Source organism: Psittacula echo, assembly GCF_963264785.1.
Source record: "Psittacula echo genome assembly, chromosome: 9".
Lineage (NCBI taxonomy): Eukaryota > Metazoa > Chordata > Aves > Psittaciformes > Psittacidae > Psittacula > Psittacula echo.
The window spans coordinates 15,871,443-15,898,919 of NC_137745.1; the positions used below are offsets into that span (position 1 = coordinate 15,871,443).

Genomic DNA, 27,477 nt, shown 5'->3' on the forward strand with positions numbered 1-27,477 from the left:
ATTTTGGAACTACATCAGTATAAACAACATGATCATGCTAAATAAAGTTATATTATAGCTATTATAATTTAGCTAAGTATAAAGGACATTATCATTTGTGTATTACCTTGTATTTTGGAATAGTTTTTAAAAGCTCTTTAACTGGAACATCTGTGCCGACTACTCCCAGAAGAATCCCTTTAGATCTCTGAAAAGAACAAAAGATGCACTCAGAACCACAATAATAATGATTTTTCACTGCTCATTTCACTTTGCATCTACTCTGCAGAAGTGAATAGACGTTAGACAAATTCTTTAAAAACTGGGAAAAGCAGACGCTGGTACAACTCACCTGATCAAATAGTCATTTAATCAATAATATTGCTTCTTTCTATTTTAGCTGCAATTCACATAGAAAAGGCATGCAAACTTTGATAGCTATTGAGTCCCTCAACAGAAAGCTTCCTCACACAAATTAAATTAAAAACTACTGTTACTCCTTTCTTTCCCAATTTCTCCTGCCATTTGATAAAAAAAGAGAAAAAATAAGCATTAAGGGAAAGTACATGTAATTTTATTACTAGCTTGTTAAATTAGTAAACAGATATATATATGATATAGATATTAAATTCTCAGTCTATGAAATAGGAGCATAGCAGTGAAAAGAAGAAAAGTATATAGATTATTTGCTGCAAAAAGGTAATATAGAAGTAAAAAATCTGCTAAAGCCTAGCATCATCTGAGATTTTCTCTTAGGCATAGGGTTTCATTATTTAATATGGTTTCTAGACTGTATTTGGGATTATTTGTCCACATTTTCATGCTAACAAAGGTATACTAACTGCAGACAAAATAAGATGACTAGAAAAATTTTTCAAGTTGGCTAAAATCTCATTAGGTCCCTGAAAGCAACTTCACTTAAGTCACACCATTATCACGTGACAGAAATAGTCTTGAGTACTTACAGTCTCATTTTGCTTACTAAATACTGGCATGGCAACAGTTGTCATCAACACCAATCCCTGATCATCAGCAAGCTATATTTGAAAAAGAAATATTATATCTAAGAACTAAGGAACAATTACAGACATGTGATTGCATTTTTCAATTACATTCTCTTCATTTTAGATGAGATTTATCTAAAAGGCAATTTATCTGAATGATGCTTATGTAGTTAGACTTGCAGTCAGTGCAGCCCAGCCACAACCCCATCTCAATTATACTAGCTCTGCCCACCCCACCATCTGCATTGGCAGGAAAGATGCCTCATCTTCATTTCTATTGCAGTCTCCCATGAGAGTTACGAAGGAGCTGAAATGTGGATTGTGGAAGCAGCATGTGCAGTAGCAAAGCAGCTGGAGATCTGTTCTACATCTTTCCCAGAATCAGCTCTGCCAAAATTGCCTTAGGCTACTTTCTCCCAGCAAGGAACAAGAGGTCATGTGTTGCATGCACTTTGTTCTGGTCCAGACTGAGATCTCATCAGTTAACAGCGTGGCAGAAAGGATGACAGCCAGTTAGGATCCCAGGAGCATCTTTGCTCCATCCAGTTTCATTTTGCAGCGCAAAGAGGTGGCATGAAGCATTAACTGATTCTGCACATCAGGTTTCAACATACTTCTTCAATTTAAGGAGAAAGGAGATCTCCTGACCTTCATTCCATTCAAAAGAAACATGTAGAATGCTTATCATTGGCCACAGGAGAGTGACACTGCTCACTCAGACTATTGTCTTTTCACTCTTCACTCCCTCTGGCCAGACTTCATCTTTGCCATAAGGCAAAGGCTAACTACGATGCTCAAGACAAGCACAGCTCTGAGTGCCTAAAGATCATCATCTGCACATGGAAGATAACTTAAGAAGGAATTTGAGAGATACTGTTAAACTCTTTCTGCCTCGCTAATTTGGGAAGATGCTTAAAGTTGAAGCAGCTTGTCCAACACTTAAAAGCATGACATACCCAATTATAATCACAACTGGAGATATCATAGAACACAACTAAAGTCTGCTTTGTTGCATCTGTGTTTAGCCAAGGCAAGAGAGATGATCTTAAAAAATACTGTAGGTGACAGTCATGCCCAATTGTAACTGATGTTCTCCTACTACTCCTACACCAGCATCACATTTTCTTTACTCAGGCAGAATTTTTTATACTTTTTTTTTTTTTTTGAGAATTGCTGTGATTTTTGGTTTTTGTTACTAATGAAGCAACAGCTATCAGCTCCCCAAACTTTCAGAACACAAGTCATATTATGACCAAGATATTTTATGAAGCATGTTTCACATTAACAAGTCAGACAAATAAAATCTAGAACACTACATGTCTTGCAGCTCTTGCAGTCTTGCAGTCTGCTTCAGGAGGGTTTCAAATTGCCGAACAAGTATATTCCCTGAAGCATGGCACTATCTCATGGTGGGGATGAATGTTTGCAGACATCAGACAGGAACACAGATAAGGTTTAAAATCAAGAAGGTTTATGCCTGATAAAGAATCAATAGGGACATGAGGTGGCACCAACTTATGATCATGTTTGCTTTTTTGGTTTGTTTTCCTTTTAATAAGAAGAAATGTTTCCCTCCCTGATAGAATCCTTGATCAATTAAGCAACAGTAAGAAAAAACAAAACAACCACCAACAACAGAAAGAAAACAAAAAAAGGCAAAATCAACAACTTGGTGAAACACTGGGAGTTCAGGAGGTGCACTTGAAAGTCAAATGCAGCTGGAACTAGTACAAGAATTTGCTCTCCTTGGCCAGAGTAGTACAGTCAAGCATGCTGACATGATTTGCATAGAGAGGAGCCTTCTGTGGTATGACAGTCCCAAACACATGTATGCCAGGAAGTGAGAAAGCATTCTGCTGATTATGGGGTGACATCTTGGAGTGTTTAGAGATTTTATATGATTGCCCAGGGTTGTTGTTATCTGACATTATGTATTTGTCAAGTATCACTATTATATAACTAGAAACAATTTATTGGATAGAATGCCAGCCAAGGGACTGTCAGTAAAGTTTTAGGGGTTTTGAAATTCTTTAAATGGAGAAAAAAAACCAACAGTCTGGAGCTCCTGGGAAATTCTGAGAGAACAGGTCATTAACTCTCAAAACTAACTATGGAAGCATGAAGAGAATGATTGTCCTGTAATTATGATATCTACAAGTACCACCAAGGGTTGGCTGCTGCAATCATTTTCTATAGATTTGCAAAGTTACTGTCCAGCCTCTGTTTTTTTCATTTGTTTGGCAGATGAACAGGTTTGTCGGCTACTTCCCTAAGTGGCCAGCAAAGAAGTGGATGATAGATGACTCATATTTGCAATGTTCCACTGAACCACCATTTCAAGCTGCAGCATTTGCTTCACAAAAATTCTTAGATGGTGAGAAATTACCTGCTGGGGAGGAGCACACCTTTATTCCCTGGGCAATGACATTTTGGCAGAAATGACTTTGAAATGGTAGAATGCCAGCCACTGGGTATTTCTACTAAGACAATTAATACTAGAGTCCACCAACAAATTGCAGAGAAAGCCATGATCTAGGTATTTTGCATTGTTGCTTTGCAAGTCTGACAATTTCTTACATATACAAGAACTCTGTAACAGCTCATGTAACTGTCTGAAAGATTTAGTGATCCTGAGGGAAAAAAGCCATGCTCTGTAATCACTGATAAAACTTCAGCTTATATTAGTTACATTCAGAACAAACATGTATCACTGATATCCCCAGACTGGCTAGGATTTATTTATTGTAACTTCTAATTAAGTATTTGCTGATGATTAATGCTTAAAAAAAAAAAAAAAAGTTAAATATCACAAACTCAGAATAGCAAAATCAATATAAAATGATAAAGTCTCTGAATATACTAAATAACAAAATCTTTGGGCACTCAATTATTATTTGTTTTTCTTCAAAAGAAAAAGCAGACAATCCTTATGATTCCAAAAATCATCAACTGGACATCACAAAGGCTCACAGAAGAATTATGAAGGCATGTAAAAAAGAAAATACTGTAGTCAATCATTCCTTATAGGTAACATCTTAAAGAATTATTATTATTTTCAATAAGCACAAAATACATCTTTCTAAGCAAGCAACAAATAACTTGGTTACACATAGAATCAGGAGGTTTTTTAGTGTTATTGGCAAATACAAAGAATTGTACTTATCCTAACATAATGCAACAACATTGCTAGATGCATGGTTACTAGTTACATTCAGGGAAGAGTCCTTGGGAATGACTGAAACAAGAAGCACTATGAATTTTATCTCAATCAATCTTTGAATAGACTGTACCTTATCCACCTTTGTCCTTCCAGTATCACAGTATCACAGTATGCTAGAGATTGGAAGGGACCTCAAAAGATCATCTAGTCCAATCCCCCTGCCAGAGCAGGAACACCTAGATGAGGTTACACGGGAATGTGCCCAGGCGGGTTTTGAATGTCTCCAGAGAAGGAGACTCCACAACCCCCCTGGGCAGCCTGTTCCAGTGTTCCGTCACCCTCACTGAGAAGAAGTTTCTTCTCAAGTTTAAGTGGAACCTCTTGTGTTCCAGTTTGTACCCATTACCCCTTGTCCTATCATTGTTTGCCCCTGAGAAGAGCCTGGCTCCATCCTCATGACACTCCCCCTTTATATATTTATATAAGATCACCCCTCAGTCTCCTCTTCTCCAAACTATAGAGACCCAGCTCCCTCAGTCTTTCCTCATAAGGGAGATGCTCCACTAAAGGCTTCAGTCTTTAGAAGTAACTAACACTAACTGCCGTTTTTACAGAGGTATGCTTCCTGCATAATAATTCCCCAGAGTCTGATGATTCAAAATTTTTAAAGCTACATGCTAAGGTTACTTGCTTGTTTGCTATGTGTATAGTTTCTTCTGAAACAAAACGTTGCTGGCAGACCAACTGTGTTCACAAATAAGGATTAATTTGAATCAAAGTTCACCCAAATGTTGGAACTTCATCTAGGCATATATGCAGAGCCACTAATAATTTTCAATTCCTCCAACACTGTTTTGAATTCTTGTTCCATTCTCAAAGAAAACCCTCTGTTTCTTTTCTTCTCCTCTAGTACTTTTTCCAATGCTTAATAATGTCTCTTTACACATCAGTCTAAGTATTAACAAATCAAGCTCCTTTCTATTCCTTCAGTCTTTATAGCTCTGATAAGTGCTAAGCTTATTCTTTACATAGGGCACCATATTAGTTACACATAGGCTCTGACTGACATTAAAATCCTGTCTCTTACCTGTTTAGCAGCTTATCAATTACTGCGCTTTTATTTCCTTCAAGTACTTACATAATATCAAGAAAAAGGCAAGGAAACAAAACCTGCTTCATCCCCAGTCCTCCAAAAAAATAAAAGCTCCACTGGCAAGATCCAAAACTTGAGGCTACTGGCAGGTGTTAACTAAGGAAAAGGTACAAGCTTCAAAGTGCCTTTCACAATATTTTATTGCTCAGCATTTTTTGCTGTAAAATTAAATAATATGGGAAGCAGCATTCAGATCCATCTAAACACTTCCCAGATACAGAACAGCATCCTGCAGGGTATAAGATGGAACCAAATCAAGATTGGTGGAATAATACAAAAATAGTTTCAAATAAAAGTTTTGTTGGATATTGCTGTAATTTCCAAGGGATTAAATTTTCAAAGATGCTCCAGGAAGCTTAGATTCCAAATACCACTGACTTCTGCCAGGACCTGGGCATCTAATTTCATTAGGCCTCTAAAAATTTTAGACAGCTATTAACTGTTGATGCCTTTTTAAGAATATAGGCAAAATATAACCATGAAGTAATCACTGAAAAACAGTTTTAACAGTTTTAGGCCAGTAATGGTGTTGGTGCACTAACTTAGAATTCTACTTGAATGCATCTGCATAGACAAGCTTGTTAAGGTTCCTTGCAACTTTTGAAGTACTTCACTGTTTCTCAAGTGGATGTGAATTCCAGTTTCCTCAAATTCTTGGGTTTGGATTACTGGAAACAGAAAGACACTGACACAAATAAAATATAAGAATTCAAGCACAATGTTTAAGGCATTGTCACACGCTTCAGTCAGAAAATTAAAATTAGCCAAATGAAAATTAAATGAGAAAATAAACAGAAGGATCAAAAAAATTTGGACAGTAAAAGCAAAATGGAAAAACATGCAATAAATTACTCATGGCTTTTTTTAAAAGGTGTTACAGGTATCAGTCACTTTCTTAGTGAGTAATTTCTTCAAGAAAGCAAATGGAGCCAAGTCTGTATTAATTATTTCTATTTATAGAATAAATATTTATATTTACATATACTTTCCTGTATGTATTTAGATCTGTATTTGTAAAAGCACTAACCATCTTAAAAGTCTAGCATCAGCATGCAGACTAATGCATCTTTACGCTAAACAATACAGAGCTCTGATTATATGCAGTATGGTACTAAGTGCATGTCCTTTCAGATTTTCCTTACTCTGTCAGATATTTATTCCCCATAGAATAGCAAGAAGTTAGCATGTTTACATGAGCCTTATGCATTTCAAAACAAAACCCTGAGTTTACCTTATCACAGGAATTCTCCAAAGACATCTTGTTCAAGAAACAGTTTATCTATCTGAATATGGGAATGTTTTATTTTGCAAGCATGGAATGTAATAGGGGGAAGTAGGCTGCCCCAGAAAACACAGTGGTCACTGTTTAGAGAGAAAAAAGAAAAAGAAAACAACAAAAAAAAACCCTAAAGTTTAGTGCAGTTTCTGTTTCCTCTGCTCCAATGCAATTAAGTTGTTCTCTGACTGATTCATTTTAAGGACTGCAGCTGATAAGTGCTGTAATCAGCATCTCAATGAATCAGGAAGATACCTTCGAAAGAGGAAAAACAGGCTGTCTATGCCAGTTGACATGCGAAGGCATCTTCCTTCATAAAAACATCAGTCTATGCTTCCTTTCTGTATTTAGTTCTTTCAAACCTCAGTAGCCTTCACTATTCTACTAGTTAGTGTAATCTATTGACCAGTACTGGTCTGCCTAGTTCTTCAGCCAAGAAAGGACCAGTGGGTGTGTTTGGGAGTCTCCAAAAATGCATCAGAGTTGAGTAGCTTCTCCTGTCTATACAAGTGGTTTGATCCTGAATAAATGCTTTCCAATAATGTGAAAGCAATGTGAAGGCTCATTACAGTCCCTGTAGCAAAGGTACACCGCGTACTGGAAACCCTGAACCTCTGCAAACCATGTATAGACAGGCAGAGTTCCTTTGCAGTAAGGTATTTTTTTCATATTCAGGTTTATTCTCTGAAAACCAGAAAAGACTCTGCTCTATGCTGAATAACTGTCTGTTTTTCAGTACTGCCAGTGTACAGTTATGTTTTCATATTGCAGCAGCTGTTGTTACACCAGCCATTTCAAAAATTCTTTCCTTTTCTAACTTTCTGCTGGGCTATTAATTTCTGATTTAGTTCTACATTTGAATACACTACAAATTTCAACTTCTGCTAAAAATAAATGCTTACAATAACGTAATTCCCTCTAGGGTTTACTAACAAACCAAAAGCAACAAAATAAACGTCAATTTAATTTCCCGAGTTTAGCTTCAACTCTGGATCTTCATTAATTAATTTTATTTTCTTCTTGCCCTTAGCAAAAGACATTACCATCTCTTTTACATCATAAGTGAAACAAGTAGACCTCTTTTGTCAGGTGATTCTGGGAATATTTAAGCAGTTACACAATTACAAGAAAAAGCTTTAGCCTCAGAGATCTATGAAATGCCAGTTATTTGACAGTGCTTGACTGGATAAGGGACCTACAAAAATGTCAAATTGGTGCAACAAGAATTCATGGGAATTAGGTTCAGTGGAATACTAAGGACGTGGATTCATGCATATGGGAAACTACTGAAATGTACAGCCCCTCAGATATTTCTTATTCCTTCAAGCCTGGAAAGATATCCTCACATAAAACCAAATTGTTTAACTGTTGTTATTCCTGTGGCTCTCTAAAACATAGAATTACAATGGTAGAGTAAAAATATATATGTAATTCAATGGCTGAGTTCAGTTCTTTTGAATTTTGGATGAATTATGCTATGGAATATTCATTTTTCAACATGTTCATCCAATAGTATTGCAAAACAGTAAGCTCTTCTAGTTTCTGTAACATGCACCATGTCTCAGAATTGCTAGGCTACTTCGGATGACACTGGCAAGGAAGCCTAAAACTAGACCCCCAAACCAAAACACAGAGTTTTCAACTAGATCTCAGGATTTTGTAAGCTATCATCTACAGTCTAAAATGATGAATTAAAGAGACCACATTAGTGGTTTGTCACAGAAAGTCATTCTATTGAAAAGACCTAGTGGAAACGGTTTTAGACAAGAATCTCTACAAGGTCCATGGACACTCAGTTTGGTAAAACGCTTAGTGAACAATAACAAGCTTTTAAAAATCATCTCATGAATGCGGAAAACTGCATTCCCAGGCTAAAATGACTCTCAGCTGTTTGGAATAAAGAAACAGAACTCTGAGAAAATCACAGCTCTCTAATGCCTAGCAGTAATAGTTTCATAATTGGGGAAAAACTCCTTTTAGAAATAGATTAAACTCCTACAGTTTTCCCTTTAACACCTTGCTGTATAGGGTTAACCTGCACAGAGCAACCCCAAATAGATCTCCAGAAATAACAAATAAACAAGCATCCACTTACTCCTCACATGAAGCATATCAGTTCAGCCTTAAGTCTAGCACTAACATCTATCTTCTGTGTTCCAAAATTACTCCAGAAACACATATACAGGAAAGAATATGCATTTCCTTAGGTGCTTCTAATGTGGCAAAAGGAATCTGAGGAATATTTTTCTTAGGAGTTTATAGTCAAGAAGAGTTACAACAGGTTCTCCAGAATTTCTGACACAGAGGTAGTAGTATCCATATCTATTATTATTAATACAATACTCTTGTCTATATATATTGTGCAATGTTTATAATGAAGCCGGGCTCAGGCAGCAGTGAACCAGTGGATATGTCCTGAGATGAAAGAACAAATAAGGACAGTAACAAAGCCTGTATCCTTTTTCCTTAGGTTATATTTTTGTTTTGTTGGGTTTTTTTCTCCAAAACCAATACTCAATATTCTTTCACTTTAGGTGTGAAGCGCTGTTTTTATGCTAGATATACACATTCCCTAACTGTTATGGATGAATAAAAAAAAAGGGCAAAATCAACAATATGCAAATTATTAAAATAAAAGGCAAATTTGATGGGGCAATTCTATTTTTTGACACTGATTTTTCGCCTATAATTAGTAACAAAAAGGAGACAAATTTTGAGATCTAAACCTTATATTTTTCCAGGTATCTTTCATAGTTTAGACGCTGTGTTTTAGACAACCACAACTAGTATCAAGTTTCTAGAATGTTTTCATCAATTTTCAGACATTTAAAAGACATTAATCCAAGAAAATATTAGAACTAAAACCTCAAAATATCTTTTTGTAAATACATATTTATTATGGCCATGATATATATCAGAAAATCCTGGGAGAACTGTTCAGCTCAGCTGAAAAGTTAACTTATGTAGTGCTAATTTTATCCAGTTTTCATTATCTAATTTAAACAATGCCTAGCAAAACAAAAGATAATTTTTACACTAACTCTTTTGTTGTTTGACATAGTCCTCATGTTTGCCCTTACTGGATTTTTCATGATCCCACAACAAGAGCTTTGTTTTCCACAATATTTAGTTAAAAAACCAACAGGTTACCAACACACAATTGGAAAATAAGGGGGAAACACCGCTATATTAAGAGGAAATAAAAGTGGGGTGAAACTGGGGGACATGGAAACACTGCAAACACTCTGACAATGCCCCAGAGTTCAAAGTGCCATAATGCTGCTGCTGAAACTTTACCCACAGCAGTCAGCAGTTCCATTGGGGTGTATTTGAAGTATGAGGTTCATGTTGAAGCTTTTTTGTTCACCACCTTGTTATAACTCCGCCACCTTCCCAACCTACTCTTGTTCTTCCTTTCCTCACTCCACAAAGGCTTGCTTCACGAGATGTCTTTTCCTGTGACTACCGTGCTTTTATGTTCCAATTATAGTCATGAGGTAGGCTGCAAGCATCAGAGAATTGGAATTTGACTATTTAATTGTGGTTTATAGAGATTACAAGAATAAAAAATAGCTATTATTTTAGTTTAGATTTAAATTACAGCCTGGAAAAATATAGGAACCTCTATAAGTGTATTAGAGAGACAGTTCCATGTTTAGCACACAGAAATGAAGCACAAGAAAACCCCCTCAAATTGTAAAATAGTTACTTAGTTTGCACATTGCTGTCTCAAAAATATTATTAAAAGCCAGCTTGCTTGTGGAGGAGTATGAGAAATTTGTAAACTAAATTTAAGATTGTGATTAACATGTAAGTAAAAATTTTAATGCAGTTTTCTGAATGCATCACTCAACTTCATAAACATTACAAAACTGAAAGACAATAGCCTCTTAGCAGCAGGAAAGAGATCCAAAAGAATGCTAAATCAGGGTCAAAATATTTATTTCATTATCATTTTGTACTTCACTAGATTAACTCCTATAATTTTACAAAAATGCTAAAATCACTAGTCATGCACTTCAATGAAGTAGCAGCTTTGCAAATTTTGTATTTTCTATTCCCAGTGACAGTTAATTCAACACTTCAAAGTCTAAGAAGGTAAATGATGCAGGGAATGATAAATGATGCTCCCAAATGGCTGAAAGATGATGGCATCAAGATAAAAGGAGAGCAGAGCACTACTTACAGAATGTAAGGTATAACACAGAAAGAGAGAAGAAAGCTGTCAGGAACTTTAGGGCAACAAACATCATCAAAACATTTCTACATGGAGGAAATTCGATTCCATTCATGAAAGAATTATTAGAATTAAAAAAATAACAAAACAAAACAAAACCCCACAATCTGAGTGTTCCTAAACACTATCTGCTTCTGATTTGTGTTCCTAATCTCTTAACTTCTACCTCTTCATACAAGCTAAGTAGAACAAAACATCATAGCGGGAGTAGGACAACAGATTTTGAATCCTGCTGTGTTTGCTCGAGAAAGCAAGTAAAGTTTTCCTACTAGGAAACAAAATACCTTTCTGAGCTATTAAGAACAGATTTTGCTCATCGATAAATACAAAAGCTGTTCTTCAAAAGTGTTTGAAAGATAAATGTCAGTTTGGAAGCCACACTGAAAAAGTCTGAAAATTGGTAAATTTGAGTTATTAGTTTTGGTTTATTACTATTTTCACAGCCCTGTGGGATGGTTACCTAAAAACATGCAGAAAAGCAACATAGAGGACATATAAAATCCACATAAATTTGTTGCATTTGCCTGGATAGCGGCTCGCTCTTTTAGATAAATTAGCTCTTCCTAATATTTTCTTCTGAAAGCTACATAACCATATTAAATCAGCATCTATATAATATGAAATAATGGCGTTTGGAATTTTTTTTTTTCGTTTTGTGGTATTTTCTATTTTAAGAATAAGTTATTTCACAAAGATCTTTTCAAGGCAAATACCATGGTGCAAGAGACATCCACTTGAAATTCCTCATACTTCATTTCACCTGCACTCCAATTCTGAATTTGCAGCAACTTGATTTAGAGCAGATAATGTAACAGTAACAGACTTAATTGTTATTTATCTGCTGCAGACAGTTGAGAATCTACAGGAATTCAGAATCAATATGTAATCACCACAGAACATTGAGTAAACACCAAGAAGATTGTAGCCAAAGTGTTTCACATAAAAGACATAACGCGTTTCACCAAGACGACAAAGTATTTATAACAGGTATAAAATAGTAAAAGTAAACTTGGAATGCCACGTTTTTCTTTCAGATCACTTAAAGATTAAAGTGAACATGTTTAGAGAGACATGACTGTTTGAAATGTTTATACAGAAAACATTTGCAAGATGATACATAGATTCAAAAAAAACCAAAATAGTACAAGTTCAGACACCATATGGCAAAACATGTACACTAGTGACTAAGTCATTCATAAAGGCATGCACTGGCCCTGTGCTGATTCCCTTTCACCTTGCAGACAGCAAGAGAGTCTCTTGTTTTGTTCTTAAGCTACTAAGCCATGCTTATGAAAAGGCTTATTTCTTACCTGAAGTTATCAAAAGCCCTTGTGGATCACTTGCATCTGTCCTCCCTCCCTATCCCATTCCTTCACTCCCACCCCACTCTTCTTTCCCTGCATGAAAGTAGCATACAGTCAACTAGACATTATGCATACATACATAATATGTGGGTTTAGTTCTGAATGCGTTTGCTGAAGAGGTAAACACACATTTTTTACCTTCCATGAAAATTGTGTTTTTTCACTATCATCGAACTTGAGTAAATTGTACCAGAACATTATTTAAAAGCTCCAAATTGTGGGCATCAGAACATACAATACTGCACCACATGACACAATCTGGTAAACAGCCTGACTGGCTATGTCTTCCTGCACCACTGTATTATAACCTCCTTCTGTCTCTTCTTTCTGCAAACTGTTATGAGCATTTGCCATAAACTTTTAGACAAGCAGGTGAACATGAAAAAGCCAAAGTTAGCCAGTATAGCCAGTCTTTTAGTCCTTCTACTTTTCTAGAAAGCTGTAAATAAAAGATTTCTTTAAACCATTTATTTCCAAAAGGAAGACGGAAGGGGAAAAAAAATAAAGCAACCATTTTTGTTGCCATGTCCCATTTGATAGGCTCTACAATTACCAAAACACAAGAACAAACTATGGACATAGTCTAGTGTCACAAAATAGCATATTATGTGCAGATTTAAAATAGAATTTTCTGAGCTCAATAAGCAAGGAAATTTCAAATATACATAGCATCATAAAAGATCATGTGCTCACATTTCTTGCTTTTTAAATTAAAAAGTGGATAACAGTCATTAAACATTTAGAGTTCCATGAATGCCCTCATCATTCTGCAAAAGCTATTCACTGAAAATCATTTAACCTATAGCTTTCATTAAAGTCATCATCCAAGACTTAATAGCAGCGATGTTCAACTCATTAATTGTATTCTATTTACCTATATATGCTTTACTTAGCTGTTCTTTACAATAAGAACAACTTGGAAGAGTGAATATTACAATTTCCCAGCATCTTAATTTTTTAATTTTAATATTTTTCACTGCAAGCCTCAAAACAGCATCAAGATTTCTATTTTCTGGAAACTTTAATTATATGTTTGAAATGTACAAGGATGACTGTGTGTCCCCTTCTATGGCGGGGGGTTGGAACTAGATGATCTTTCAGGTCCCTTCCAACCCAAAGTATTCTGTGATTCTATGATGCAACATGCATCAAGCAATTAGTTGAGTTTGCCACAATCATTATGCTATCGCAACGTGCAGTGGTGACTCTGTTAACATACCATCAAATACAGAAGTTGTTTAAAGGCATGAGCATACTGTAGGAAAACTGTATGCAACCTATTAGTCAGATGCTGGATGTATTCAAAGGTGTGTTGATACAGTGGGGAGCAGTGAAAGGGTATTAGCTCTACCATGAGTTCTGCAGTCAATACAACAGAGACAAAACAATCCAGAGATGTTTCACATGGTGTAATGAGGTGATATTTTTATCCTTACTATTTCAAATTGCTGATAGAGTAGCCTCCCCATTGTTTCAAAGTTATAGGCTACTATATGTCTATCATGTTAAATAGCTTCTATGTTTAAAGAGCTGCTCTCAGCAGGTACCTTAGCTGGCCTTGATGTCAGCTACCTTTCTTGCTGCTCAACTTCAGAGCCCCCACTGTAGCAGTCAGCTGTTTCACTGATCACTACTGTACCATACTCACAACACCATGGAAACTGAAGGACTGGTGACTACTTTGAATGACTAAGATTCAATTAAAATATTTTACCTTTTGAGCCTGAGGGAGCTGGAAAGCAACAAAACAGAACAAGCAATCATTATACATAAATTTGGACAGCTACTTTAGCTGTTGTGTTCATAAAGTCACAAACATAATACAAAACAAAGAAACTACAGAAACTAGAGATTTATAACTAGATATTTTTCATTTGTAAACATCTAAACCTACACTTATGAATGACTTTGACATTAAGAGCAGTTTGTCATATTGAAGTAGAAGGTTGTATTCTCTATGACAAAGGAAAGAAAAACAAAATGGCGATACACAGTTACTGCTTGTGCAAACATATCATATATGCATAATATGCAATAATGTATGATAGAACAATACATTTCCATACTATAAACACAAGTATGGTTGTAAGTACATATAAACAAATAAAAGATAAGTGTTTATGCATATATGCATATCTATATCACAGAGACATTCTTACACAAGTTTAACAATACCTGGTTGTATGCACAGTATTCACTTAAGCAACAACTCATGTAAAAAGGCATGGAGAACAGGCAGTAGACTCCATTACATGTAAAAAACCCCTTATTTATCAAGAGTTGAAAAATGAGTTCTGTTTAGACTTTAGGAAAAAGAAAACCAGAGATAAAATCAGAAAAATAAAGTATTATAGAGGCAATAGTTTTCCCTTTTTCTGAATTTGTCTCCTCTTACTTTCATACTCATAGAAAAATTGAGAGTACACAACAATTTAGTCTTGTGTTTCTCAGAAAATTTCTTTTTCTGATATAAATTTTTACTTTACAGGCATCAGCTGAACACAGAAACAGGCAGGTGAATCAATACCAAATGCAAAAACACCTTCAAGATCTCTAGTGAGCTTTTGACTGACCTTTTGTTCTTGCTCTGAATTAAAAAAGATAGAAAAAAAACCCACCTTCCATATAGCACTCTGCTAAAAGCTAAAGTCCACATTAGCATATATTGTGAAAGAGAATCGTTACAGCATACCTAATTCACAAATACTGAAAGCAACCAGCCACAATTTGTCTGTTTTCACAACATGTAACAAAATTCATGGCAGGAAGGACTGCTGTAGGTAAAAGAATTTAATCTTAAAATTTGCATAATCAAATAGCATAATATGAGCTGTGATCATGTTAAAGCATGACTGATATGTGTTTGTTTAAAAGCCTGTTGTTTAAATAATTTGTTATATAGAACAATATACAAGAGTTGCGGCAGAAATTGCAGATACCAGATTAACTGTAGATACATGAGCTAAATCCCGTATAAGAGATCAGTGCATTACTTAGTGCAGTTTAAAGCTTTTCTGAATGTCCATCTACTTATTAGTCTTTAACTTGGTTAACTGCTTTGGTAAGTGGAAGCTTTTTATTTTTTCCATTCAATCAAAAAGAGAAAGTTGTGGTATAATTGTTTTTATTTCCTATTGTAGCAATGAAACTGGTTTTCTCTCCAATGCTGTTTTTTGAGGGTTCTTCATTGGGTTTGTTTTTTGTTTTGTTGAGGTTTTTTTTTTAATGCCATCTTCTTGCTAAATACACGTGAAAATTACAAGCATCCTTTCATTGGTATCTCTGATAAAGACAGGTAAGGTAAAGAATTACGTCTAAATTCCACCTTTGGAATAAATAGTAAAGAACTCTACAGTTTGCCCAAGCAAATTCGTATGTTTTCATAATGAGCTAATTTGTATCCCATATTCTAAAAAGTGGTACTTCAACTACAGTAAAGGCATCCAAAGCAGCATATGCAATCCTAGGTACAGAGTGTCATTGCAGAAATGCTTCTTTCAGGTGATATTCAAACTAAATTAGAAAGCCTGTAGTCCACATACAGTGGAGATAGGTTCAAGAAAGAGGGGAGTGGGGTAGGGAAGAATATTAAAAACCTGAACACACAAGCCCAGAACAAATGCATGCACACAGATGCTCTATTGGGACTGGAAACTGAAGTTGAATCCAGCTATCTCTGTTGCTTTTACTAAGATTATTTTCAAGAGCACATTAATAATAACTTTTCACCTAAGTTTCAAAATCCAAGTTCACTGTCTTTGTTACAGCCAGACAAATCTTCATTCCATGGCTGATTTGAAACTTGGCTGTTACATGGTCCCGTATTTCAGCAATTCGGCTTAATAATTGCTACAAATTCCTTTGGAATAAACTATGGTGGTTTGTCTGCTATTACCCCTTCTGGGAGGCCATAGGAAACAAATAATTTTCCTAACAATAACAGTAATAGTCCTCTGGTCTGATCCTTTATTGCCTAGTCTAAAAACTGCCTGTCTCTGTGTAAAACTCAGCAGGTACCTCCGATTCCTGTGGTTTGCTTTATATACTGCTATGAGGCAGTTTGCAGTAAGATACGTGATCTTTCCCTGGTCCTCAGAAAGCACTGTGGATCTTTCTGTTCCACTTATATCTATGGTAAACTGTGCCATTTTGGCATCTTTATTCAGCTCCAACCATACCAAAGCACTGCCTGTTTCTCTTTGTTTTCCATTAGTTTCCTCCCTCTGGTGATTGTCTCTACAGAAGATGCGTGATAGGAACAAATAAAACAGACACATGCCCTAGTTTACCATGTGGGTAATACATGTTCTGTTAAAAGGATTATGGCTGTGGTGCAGGAAGGAGGTCTGGTCATTTGCTGTCTCCCAGTTGTTGCAGGCTGGGTTAAGAGGGGCCCTGAGAAGGGAAGCGAGCCATTCCTCCACAGAAGAAGCTGTTGCAGAACTGCCAGGTATGGCAGGGACAGAAGCCTGCAGACTTATAAGCACCAGGGGAAACCAGAGAGGATTTTCTGGTGTAGAAAAGCAGACTTAGGAATCTTGATAGAACTGTGTAAATTTGTTGCAACCTCAAAAAATTGATAGATTATACAGCATATAGATTATATATAGATTATATATATAGATAGATAATTATAGATAGATATAGATTATAGATCATAGACTTGCAAGGACACAGTGATAATAATGGAGGGGATTTGTTTTCAAACACTTTTCTGTTAATCTATCTTTCCCATAAACTATAATTTCCTATAAACCACTGATTTTGTTTACCAAACTCTTCTTCTTCTGTTTTGTGTTGTAAAAGAGTACCCTTCAGAGACTGCAAGCCCCCTGAAGTTCACAGCATGCTTGATGCCAATAAGACATTTTGAGAATCCCACCTCTCAATTCAGGTCAACATGGGGTCTTTTCACACAATGTAGCACAGAATAAATAACTGTAGGTGGTGGGGGGTTTATGCTGTTATTGAGCACAGTGTCAGACTTTCCACTTTGCAAATACTCTAGTACAGTTTTAGCCCTTCCTGGAAATGTGTTTGGTATTATCAGAAAAATTACAGACAATACTAATGTGGTAAAACAAACCAAGATAGCAAAGGAGTCCAACATCAAGGATGTTGCACCTTTTCTTGGATGAGATAACTGCGAGGCCAATTTGAGTGAAACAAGGCCATTGATAGATCAGAAATACTATCTTTAGAAGCAGCAGGCATATGTAACAGGACCAGTAGTCCTAGTAAGTACTCTATGACAAAACCCCACAAAAGCCTGTTTCCTTTCAGCCTTAACAAAAGTTCAGAAAGGCTGATTTTGTAAATGAGTGCATGATAATTTTAAACCAAAAAATCCATACACTTCCAAAACATTTTACAGCAATTGCAACAATTTATACAATACATTATGTAGCTGTAGGTCCTTGATTTTCAAGAAACCAAGTCTAGAAGTATTAAAGGAAAGCATACTAGAATTATAAAGTTATTGATCTGCTGGATCAGAATTCCACCTTATATTTATTTGAAGAACGGCAAAAAAAAAAAACAAAACACAACAACAAAAAAAACCCTCAAAAAAACCCTCCTGCAAGACTAAATTATAGTCAACATTTTCTCATTAAAAAAAAAAAAAAACTACCATTTTTATTATTAAACAAAAAAAGTATCACTAGGAGATTAACCTTGATTTCCTCTTTAATAATGATTGCATGAAATTACCTTTGTCAAAAAACTACACTATTGCAATGTATTTATGTTAAAGCACTCAAAAATAAAGAAATAACTCTTATTTTAGATTCATTGACCTAATTTCCAGTCCTATTCTCCTGCCAAACTATTTAAATGTCAGTAGTCTCAGAACAAGGCTAACAACCCTACTGATTTGATTGTTCCATAATCAGATACAATACAAATCAATAAGTACAAACATGACAGTAAATAATCAACAAGTATGAAGACAGTTTTGATAGTACAGCCATTTCTGTAAATAGTTTCTTAGCTGCACTCAATTTAACATCTATGCATAGAAAAATTACAGTGGTTTGCAATGTTCAGACTCACCCTGTACATATTGCGTACTGCCTCTGAATTTGGTATTGAGTGTATCGTGGTATATATTAGAACTTTTACTTTTGGGAAATACACATTCAGGAAAGATGTGAAATATTGTGACAAGCATATAGGTCCTGTAGTTAACACCACAGCAAGGAGGAAGATGTCGTACCTACCAGTGAATCACCTCAGATGAAAATGAGACAAAAAAAATAAAATTGAACACTTAGTGCCTACATGTGCCAGAAACTCTGTAAAATAGGTTGCTTATGGCATCATGCAGTTAAACATAGGGGTAGATGATAGCTTATTCTTGTGTATAAAGAACTGCAAAGCATTTCATATGTTGCTAGGAAGACTTCCATAGCTCTTCACAAAAATGGCAAAAAACTTGGGAGAAAATAGAAAGAACATTCAAACTCTCAATTTTTAGCAGAAAATGTAAATTTACAACTTTAAAATCTACTTACTCAGTTGCTATGAGATATAGCATTTAAATATTATGATTTTGGCAAATTTTCTTTTACAATTTATGCGCTTATTCCCCACTTCCTAGAACCATGTAGGTACTAGAGGCATCATAGATAATGATACGCATCCATGGAGGAAGAAATAAAATTCAGCCACCTACTGGGATATTCCTGATGTTAAGATTTCAGTCTAAATATTAAAAGAGTGACATTAACGTGCAGCTTTCTGTGCCAACAGCTGTGAGGAAAATGCACACAATTTTTCAGGGGATTCAATACCAAATCCTTTTTGTTCACATAATTGTTTTAATGTGCTAGCACATATTTTGCATTAACTAAAGCATTTCAGTCAAGAATAGCCTGTGCACAGCATACAAAGTATACCAGTTAAAGAATATGTAAATGCTGGTATGGAGGAGAGAGTGATAAAATATAGATGAAAATAACAGTTCTAGTTCTCTATTTAAAAAGAATCTTATAAAGATGACAGAAAGGAAAGAAGTTAGCTCTTATGAAACATGCCAAAGAGAAAACACAGGAGCGGCAAGGGTATCAGATTAAATTAAGAAACAACTTATTAGTAGGGGTTTTTTTAATTCATACAGTGCTCACAGAGTAATTCATAGAGTGCCCATTTCTGAGCAGAGCTTCAGAACTAATTGCTAGAGATAAATACAGGCCCCTAAATGTCCCTAGCTCTGAAAATTATCAGAAACTTTTGCACTGTTTAAATACCTATTATTACAATAACTGAATTTGCAATAATTACAATAATTTGTAACTAAATTACATGACTGGTGATAATTCACATATTTCCATTAATAGAGTTTGTTTAAATTTTAGTGAGATAGCAGGTTTGGTTTGTTTTGCTTCAGTAGGTGTCAGTAGTCAGCCAGCCCATCCCTTTATATTACCGGTACAGAAGTGAACACAGCAATTTGGAATAAATCATTTGAAAGTAGTATGGGTCGGAGCAATCCCAGGCACAGCTACAGGTTGGGCAGAGAAGAGATTCAGAGCAGCCCTGCAGAGAAGGACTTCGGGGTGTTGGTCAATGAGAAACTTAACATGAGCCAGCAGTGTGCGCTCACAGCCCAGAAAGCCAACCGTATCCTGGGCTGCATCAAAAGGAGCATGACTAGTAGGTTGAAGGAGGTGATCCTGCCCCTCTACTCTGCTCGTGAGACCTCACTTGGAGTATTGTGTGCAGTTCTGGTGTCCTCAACATAAAAAGGACATGGAACTGTTGGAACAAGTCCAGAGGAGGGCCCACAAGGATGGTCAGGGGTTTGGAGCACCTCTCATGTGAAGATAGGCTGAGAAAGTTGGGGCTGTTCAGCCTGGAGAAGAGAAGGCTGCGTGGAGACCTCATAGCAGCCTTCCAGTATCTGAAGGGGGCCTATAAGGATGCTGGGGAGGGACTATTCATTAGGGACTGTAGTGATAGGACAAGTGGTAATGGGTTAAAACTTAAACAGGGGAAGCTTAGATTGGATATAAGGAAGAAGTTCTTTACTGTAAGGATGGTGAGGCACTGGAATGGGTTGCCCAGGGAAGTTGTGAATGCTCCGTCCCTGGTGATATTGTTCAAGGCCAGGATGGATGAGGCCTTGGGTAACATTGTTTAGTGTGAGGTGTCCCTGCCCATGGCAGGGGGCTGGAACTAGATGGTCTTAAGGTCCTTTCCAACCCTAACTATTCTATGATTCTATTATTCTATTATTCTAACTCCTGTTGCTACTGAGAAAATGTATAGCCATGTCTGGATATGATGTTAAATTTCATTGACAATCGTATTTCACACTGTACACTACGTAAATCTGAAAAGAATTAAAAGAAATTAACATATTTACTATTGTTATATTTAAAATATTTTAAAATGTTTTATGGTATAGCAATCATATTTTTACAGAGAAAACCATTATGTCTTCTGTTGCCTCAAAAAAAAAATTATGTACACTGCACACTGGGGTTTTGTGCTTGTTTGATTTGAGCTATTGTTTGGGTTTGCTTTCAAGTAATAGAAATGCAGTATTATATTAATAAATTATAAGAATTATCTGTGTCTTGAATGTGTTGCTTTTACCAATCTAAGATCAAGATCAGCTTAAACTTACATCATAACACCAGATCAAAGGTGAGAATATGAGCTTACCTACAGTAAGGTATATAAGTAAAATTTTGAAGGTAGAGGAAAACAGTATTTCAATATTTTTCTATTAATGTTATTAATTTATTTTAAACAATTTAGTATGCAACTTTTTCTAGTGTGCCTGCTTTTAGCATTAGTTGCTTTAGTAAAGCACCACAAAGTTTAGAAAGCTCAATTTAAATCACAAATTTTTATTTAAAAGATGAAAAATCACTGAAATTCCTGGATCCCAAAAAGGTGTAGGTAAGTGGATTAAAAACTGGATATGGATTGCCAAATGATAACAGCTCTTTATACTTTTTGGAAGACCAGAATTTATTTTTCAATTTATAAGCAAATTTATCGTGAAGTATTAAATAATAGCCCTTCAAAAAGCTTTTAGACATACAAAGAGAAGAGCCAGGGAAGCCAGAACAGGGTGCACAAGTGAATTAAGGTGGAAACTGAGAAAGAGCTTCTAATCATACCTCTAAAGCCTGGTAAAAAAAAACCCTTCACACTACACTCCAGTTAAGCATGTACTATTCAACCTTAAGTACACTGAAGTGGTTTCACATTGTACAAAACAATAATACAATGTTCATTTTGTCTACCTACACAACAGAACTGAAAACAGTACACATATATTCTAGATATCAAGAATTTTTTCAGCCTTGCTCTTAGTCATAAAATAAAAAGGAAAAGAAATTTCTAAAACTGAACATCATTACACATAATAAGACATCCAGCATGCTTATAGGATTCTGGTTCTCACCTACGTAAAATAGCACCAAATTATACGATTAATCTCTTTCTGCTTCTATAACCTTAGTACTCTTTAGTATTTACTAGCATTTGTACCACCTCTAGAGGATCAGATAGTGTCATTTTAATTATTATTAATGCTAATTATTTCTAAATGAGACATTCAGAAAGACTGTTAGTAAGACAATAGATAATAGCATGAGAATTTTTCCCAGGAAATAGTTCTAGTAAGAGGCAAGTAACTCCACTGTAGTAAAACATGGCCCGAAAAAAGAAAAAAAAAACCTAAACCAAAACAAACAAACAAACAACAACAAAAAAAAAAAAACCAAAGTCTTTATACTGTAAAGACTTGTTCTGAGTTACCACGAAAGGAGAGAGGAAAGGGAGGAAGGAAAAAATGAATCAACCTCAAAAGATAGGTGCATATAAAAATATTCATTTTTTCATCTATTCTCACATAAATGTCTTTTCACATTTGGGAAATGAACAAATTCTTTGACAGTCCTAGAAATGAAAAATATTTTCTTAATCATAAATCTTCTTAGGAGCTAGACACACATCCTCTGTCTCCCATGATAAAATCCACACTAGCCTCAAAGCAAAACTAAACAAGAGCCTTATGCAATAACTATTAGTATCAATGAGAATCTTGCAATGAGTTCAGTGGGGTTTTGATCTTGCTCTATATTAAATCTTACTTGCTGTACACCAATTAAAGGCCAACATCTTAAAATAACCACTTTCCAAAGAGGGATGAAAGTGTATTTGACTTAATGAATGTGTAAAGTAACTCAGAATTTCTGCTAAAACAGATTTACTAATAGTGTCTGTGATTGTTAGCATGTAACTTATTGTATTAAGTGGATGGCACTTCTAAAACAAATGTGTTTTTCTATAGTCTTATTTTGTAATGATTCAACATACCTTAAAAAGGGAAGAGCTATAAGAACGTGTATAGTTGAACTGTCCCAAACCACTCTTTTCTCCATCATTTCCCATGGAGTACCAGTTTTCCTGTGTGTCCAAAGCACTGCTCTGCTAGAAGTAGTCAAGACTGTAGCAAGACTCTGCTTTCATTCCCTTACTCTCTGTCAATCCCTGCATTTTAGGGGCACAACTTAGAAAAACTAAGAATCCTTTCTCCCTTGCTATATATTCACAACCTAACAGGAGTAAAGGCATCTGTCACGATGAAAACTTTTTAGGGTCTAGTTTTGAAAGTTTGTATTAAACACAATTCATACCAGACATTCAATTTTAACCCTGTGGAATGTGCATTTCATAAGGAAGAAGCAGCTTTTCCTGACATTTACTCTATTAGATGTAAACAGTCCAGATCAGTGACCACAAAACATGCAATGGAGAAACATATTGTAAATTACTTGATGTCCAGCAGTTTCCTGTAGAAGTAAACATTTTCTTATTTGCAGGGGACACTATCTACAGGTATGAAGGCAAAACTGACCTATTAAATGGTTTATACATAATTTTGTATCAAGGACACAGGGTTAATAATGAAAAAAATTGTATTCTGTTTAAAACTGCCCTGACATGAGTGGACTGACAGAACCTATTTACAATATTTAATTAAATATGCTTTTGCTTCCCATTATCTTTATTTAAGCTTCTTTTTGTTGCAGTTGTTATTTTTTTTACTTCATGATGAAGAGAATAAACCTGTAATTTGAAAAGGAAAGCTTGGGCTAATACCAAGACAAAATCAGGGCACTTGCAAAGTTACTGTGGAATGTTTAACACAATCACAGGGGAAAAATAGGGAAAGCATAGATTGACTTAAAACAACTGAAGTTCTGTATGCAAGAACAAACTACAAAGAATCAGGCATAGGGAAAAAAAATCAGCAATGAGAATTTCATCAGTAAGACTGTTGCACACAATAAAAATAATCTATTTGCTCTGGATAACTGGAGGGCTAGATCTTGTAAGAACATGAATCTGTGATGCAAAAGATTCTAGGAATGTCAAAGCAAAGAAAATGGAGCTAGGTTTGGAGGATAGGAGGCTGTAAGTAACTGGACTTATTCTTTCTCTCTCTTACTTGCTTAGAAAGAAGTCCTTCCAAAATTATTTTGAAATCAACTAGTCTATTCTAGAAGTCTGATTGAAGATTGGAACCAGTATAGGCCTTTAAATGCTGGAATATATTCTCTTTTAGACAATACTGAACCTTTTATAGATGGAATAAGCTGCTTTAACATTATTTAGCAAATATATTCACAATAATTATTTTATTCCTTTTTTCCCCATTTATCACTTCAGAATGAGCAAAACTTTTGTACAAATTTTGTATTTAGGTAGCACAAAATATCTCAAAGGTTATGCCCGTAACCAATGTCCCAGATGTGCTCTGAAAGGACCAGTATTCTGGAGGGCATCATAATGAAATAGATATCATACACTGATAAGATTATCTGAGCTGATAAACAGTAGGGGATGAATTTTAAAACAAGAAGGCAGGCACAAAAGTTTTAGCACAATTTCCTTTTCTGAGAAGAAAACAGATATGATAATAGATCAAGGGCAGTAGAAAGCAGCAGGAAAGGCAGATTAATCACAACTAGTAAATGAAAAGCTTCAAACAGTTTTTCCAAGGGAATCACCTATTCTCTTGTTTATCAATTTCCCCTCTTTCAGAGGAAAACACTGATGGATCCATCTTAAGGCACATCTGCAAAAGTTCAAATGAAGCATAAAGTAAAAGGAACCAACTGCATGCAAAAATACTGTATAAAATCTACAGTCAAAACCCCAAGAATTTTGCTCAGAGGGATGTGTAAATGTACTGGTTTGCTGTGTGAACAAAAGAGGCATATTCTTAAAACCAGAAAAGAAATCTCCATAAAAACTGTGTCCAAGCTTTGTATTAACAGTTAGGAATCAAATGTCCAATGTGTATTTTGGAAATAAGTTAACAATATGCTAAAATACTACACTCTAGTAGCAAGGTGGCCGTCATGTGTCTCCAAATTAGAAACACGTGTGTTTCAGGTTTGCATGCATAAACAAACATTTTATTAGCTAACAGAGATGTACAAGATCAGAAGGCAGGTTTAAGACTCTAATGGTTACAAGTATCATATTTAAAATAAATGATAAAACACAGATTATTTTCTTAAAAAGCTTATAATGTGCTCCATCATTTAACATTGTGAAATCTCTTAGTTGGATAAACTCCTAAAAATACATTCTTTCTCGTCTATAATATTTTTATATTAGTTTGTGGGTAGATCGCTACCATAGATCCGGCTATTGCCACCATTCTAAAAGATAAAATGGCATAACCAATGCATAATCATCAGCTCTGTTTTGAGGAACAGGTTCTGCCTTCCTATCCATGTAACTAATGTATATCACCATTCTAGTTTTACATTGAGATTTTATAGCTACAGTGTATTGAAAAAGCCATGGAGCATTTTATGGACTCCACACTGCAAGTTGAATTCATCAAACTCTGTAAAAATTCACTCTGTAGAATGAACTACATTTCTCTCACCTTTTTATTTTGGAAGAAGCTTTCTGCTGTTACTCTGTACAACATGAAAACTCAAAGCTTCCTAAAAGCCAATTTACCCTGATTGCCAACAGCTAAGACTCTGATTTGTTGTAAGACCATGAATTTGAGAACCTTTCTAGATGATTTAAGTTAATTTAAAATATGCAGTTTCTCATTATTTAATACAATGTTTGTGAAATCTAGTTTAAGGAATGGTTTCTGCCTGAGGCAGATTTCCTCATCACCTTCTGTTCTTTTGCCCTTATTGCATTATCCAGCAGGCCAAGAAAATTTTATCCCTACCTCACTCCTTCATTAGAAGAACTCATAAGAAAAGGTCTCAAAATTCTTTCAGCTGTCTTAGGGCTAGAATTGTTTGCAGACATTAAAGCATACTTTTTTAGGCATGCTAGGATCTAACATGATAAATCCCATTATCTTGTAGCTGGCTATGCAGCAAAAGTGTTGTGAACATAAAAAACCTGACTATTGCAAAATCAGCTTTTACTGTATCTCCACTTTCTTAAACTGAACTGTAACACAAAAGGGGCAAGGTGAAAGAGAGAGGAAAAATGAAACTTCTCTTTTTTACAAAGGGAACTTGCTGTTCACTGTAACTCCTAAATTTTTGTGGCTTTAAGGCTTTAATCCAAGAAAGAAAAACTTCGACTTGTTCCATCAGTCAGTAGAAGTATAATCCAAGCACCTTAAACTGAGATTTAATACAATAAATCTGTCTTCTGTTTTATATCAATGTAACTCCAGGTACATAAATGGAGATACTACTGATTTACTGCAGAGTAAATGCAAGAAGAATAATCAACAAATGTAACCCATATGGAATTGAAGCACATAGCTGACTTAGGTAGTTTACTTTTTTTTGTTTTGTTTTTTTGATAGTTTTCTGGAATAAACCTAATAATATTGAAAACTGAGGCCTTTATTATTATTCATTGGCTGGAACAGAACAAAAAGACATTGGAAAACTCTGTAAGTTGTACTGCTTCTTGGTATTAGCAAACTGTTTGTAATGTGCATTCTCTTGTGGTATTTATGCATCCCAAAATGAATATTATTTAAAAACAAAACCAAAACAAACAAAAAAAACAAAAAAACAAACACCAAAACCCAAACAAATAAAGAAACAAAACACAACAAAAACATGTTCTGTAAAAGAAGTCCTTAAATGGAATGGCCCTGTAGTCTCCTTTCGTCAACCCTCAGTATTGAGTCCTTGGGCAATTTAATGGTTTACCTAGAACTATGCAACATAAATTAATACTTTGGGTGACTACATTTTTCCTCCCAAAATATCTGGCCTCAGTGCAGCTGAAATTTATGACTTTCAGAGAAAACACTTATAACCATTCTAAGCTTTCTTCTGCTTATATTGATGTTGCTGAAGCTATGCGTTTGCCAATTGGTTAGATCATCTTTCAACTAATCATTATGGGAAATACTTGCTTGGAAAGATCTGACCTGACAAAATACAATGATGTGGACAAAGATCAAGCATCTGGCTGTCAAGCAGCAAGAACAACAGTGGGAAACATCCTATTTTGACTTGTAGAATAAAGCGCATTTCTGAATAATTTTACCAGGAATTACTAATGTCAAAGTGAATATTAGTCATAATGACTGTGATAAACATTAATTGTATACATACATGGCTAAGTTGTGTGTGAGATCTTCTGATTATCCAAAAAGCAGAGCTATAAATAACAGCTTCAATATCTGCAGAACAATAGGTAGAAGATTATTTCCTTTTATTCTCTCTTCTACTTTTTTTGCAGTAAATTCTGCCACTGCAGCAAAACTTGAATGGCACTAATAATTTAGTAAGTCTTTATTATTATTTGATGTTTTCAGTCCAGCAGTGCAGATAAATTACATTTCACTGCACTGCCCTGTTCCTTACAGAAAGTCAAAGAATGACATATGAGATCAAAGGATGGAATTTAGAATATTATACTAAATTCATTGCTTTCCTACATTATTATTTACCCTAAAACATGTTATGTTAAAACTAAGGACAAAATCAGAGAGAGAAAAGGTAATACATCTGACAAAATAGCTTCCATTTCCTTATAATTAACTCAATTTCACTCAGAATAGAGGCAATAAGATCAAAGAGACAAACAGCTATCAGCTGTGAATCACTTGAAGCAGTTATTTTCACTGAGAACAGACATATCCTCCTAAATGTTAGATAAACCATAGCATATAGAGATCTAGAAAAAAATTCTCCCTCTAGCTACTTATCAACTTTTGATTTTATTTCTGTCACAAACAAAACAGAAAATTTCCTGTGAAACAAGCTGGAAATGAAAAGCATTTTCTGTCCTCTCACCTAAATGCACTGTATGCCATTGGCAG

General features: G+C 35.2%; 1 protein-coding gene across 1 annotated transcript in view; it reads right to left on the reverse strand.

Moving 5' to 3' along the window:
• CACNA2D3 (calcium voltage-gated channel auxiliary subunit alpha2delta 3) overlaps positions 1 to 27,477 on the reverse strand; it is a gene marked incomplete at its 5' end in the record, with an annotated part of 460,819 nt that overhangs the window by 117,832 nt on the left and 315,510 nt on the right. Inside the window, 3 exons of the mRNA XM_080625495.1 lie at positions 107 to 187; positions 945 to 1,016; positions 13,888 to 13,905. Of these exons, the coding sequence (XP_080481621.1) occupies positions 107 to 187; positions 945 to 1,016; positions 13,888 to 13,905 (171 nt within the window). The remainder of the gene's footprint in view (positions 1 to 106; positions 188 to 944; positions 1,017 to 13,887; positions 13,906 to 27,477) is intronic.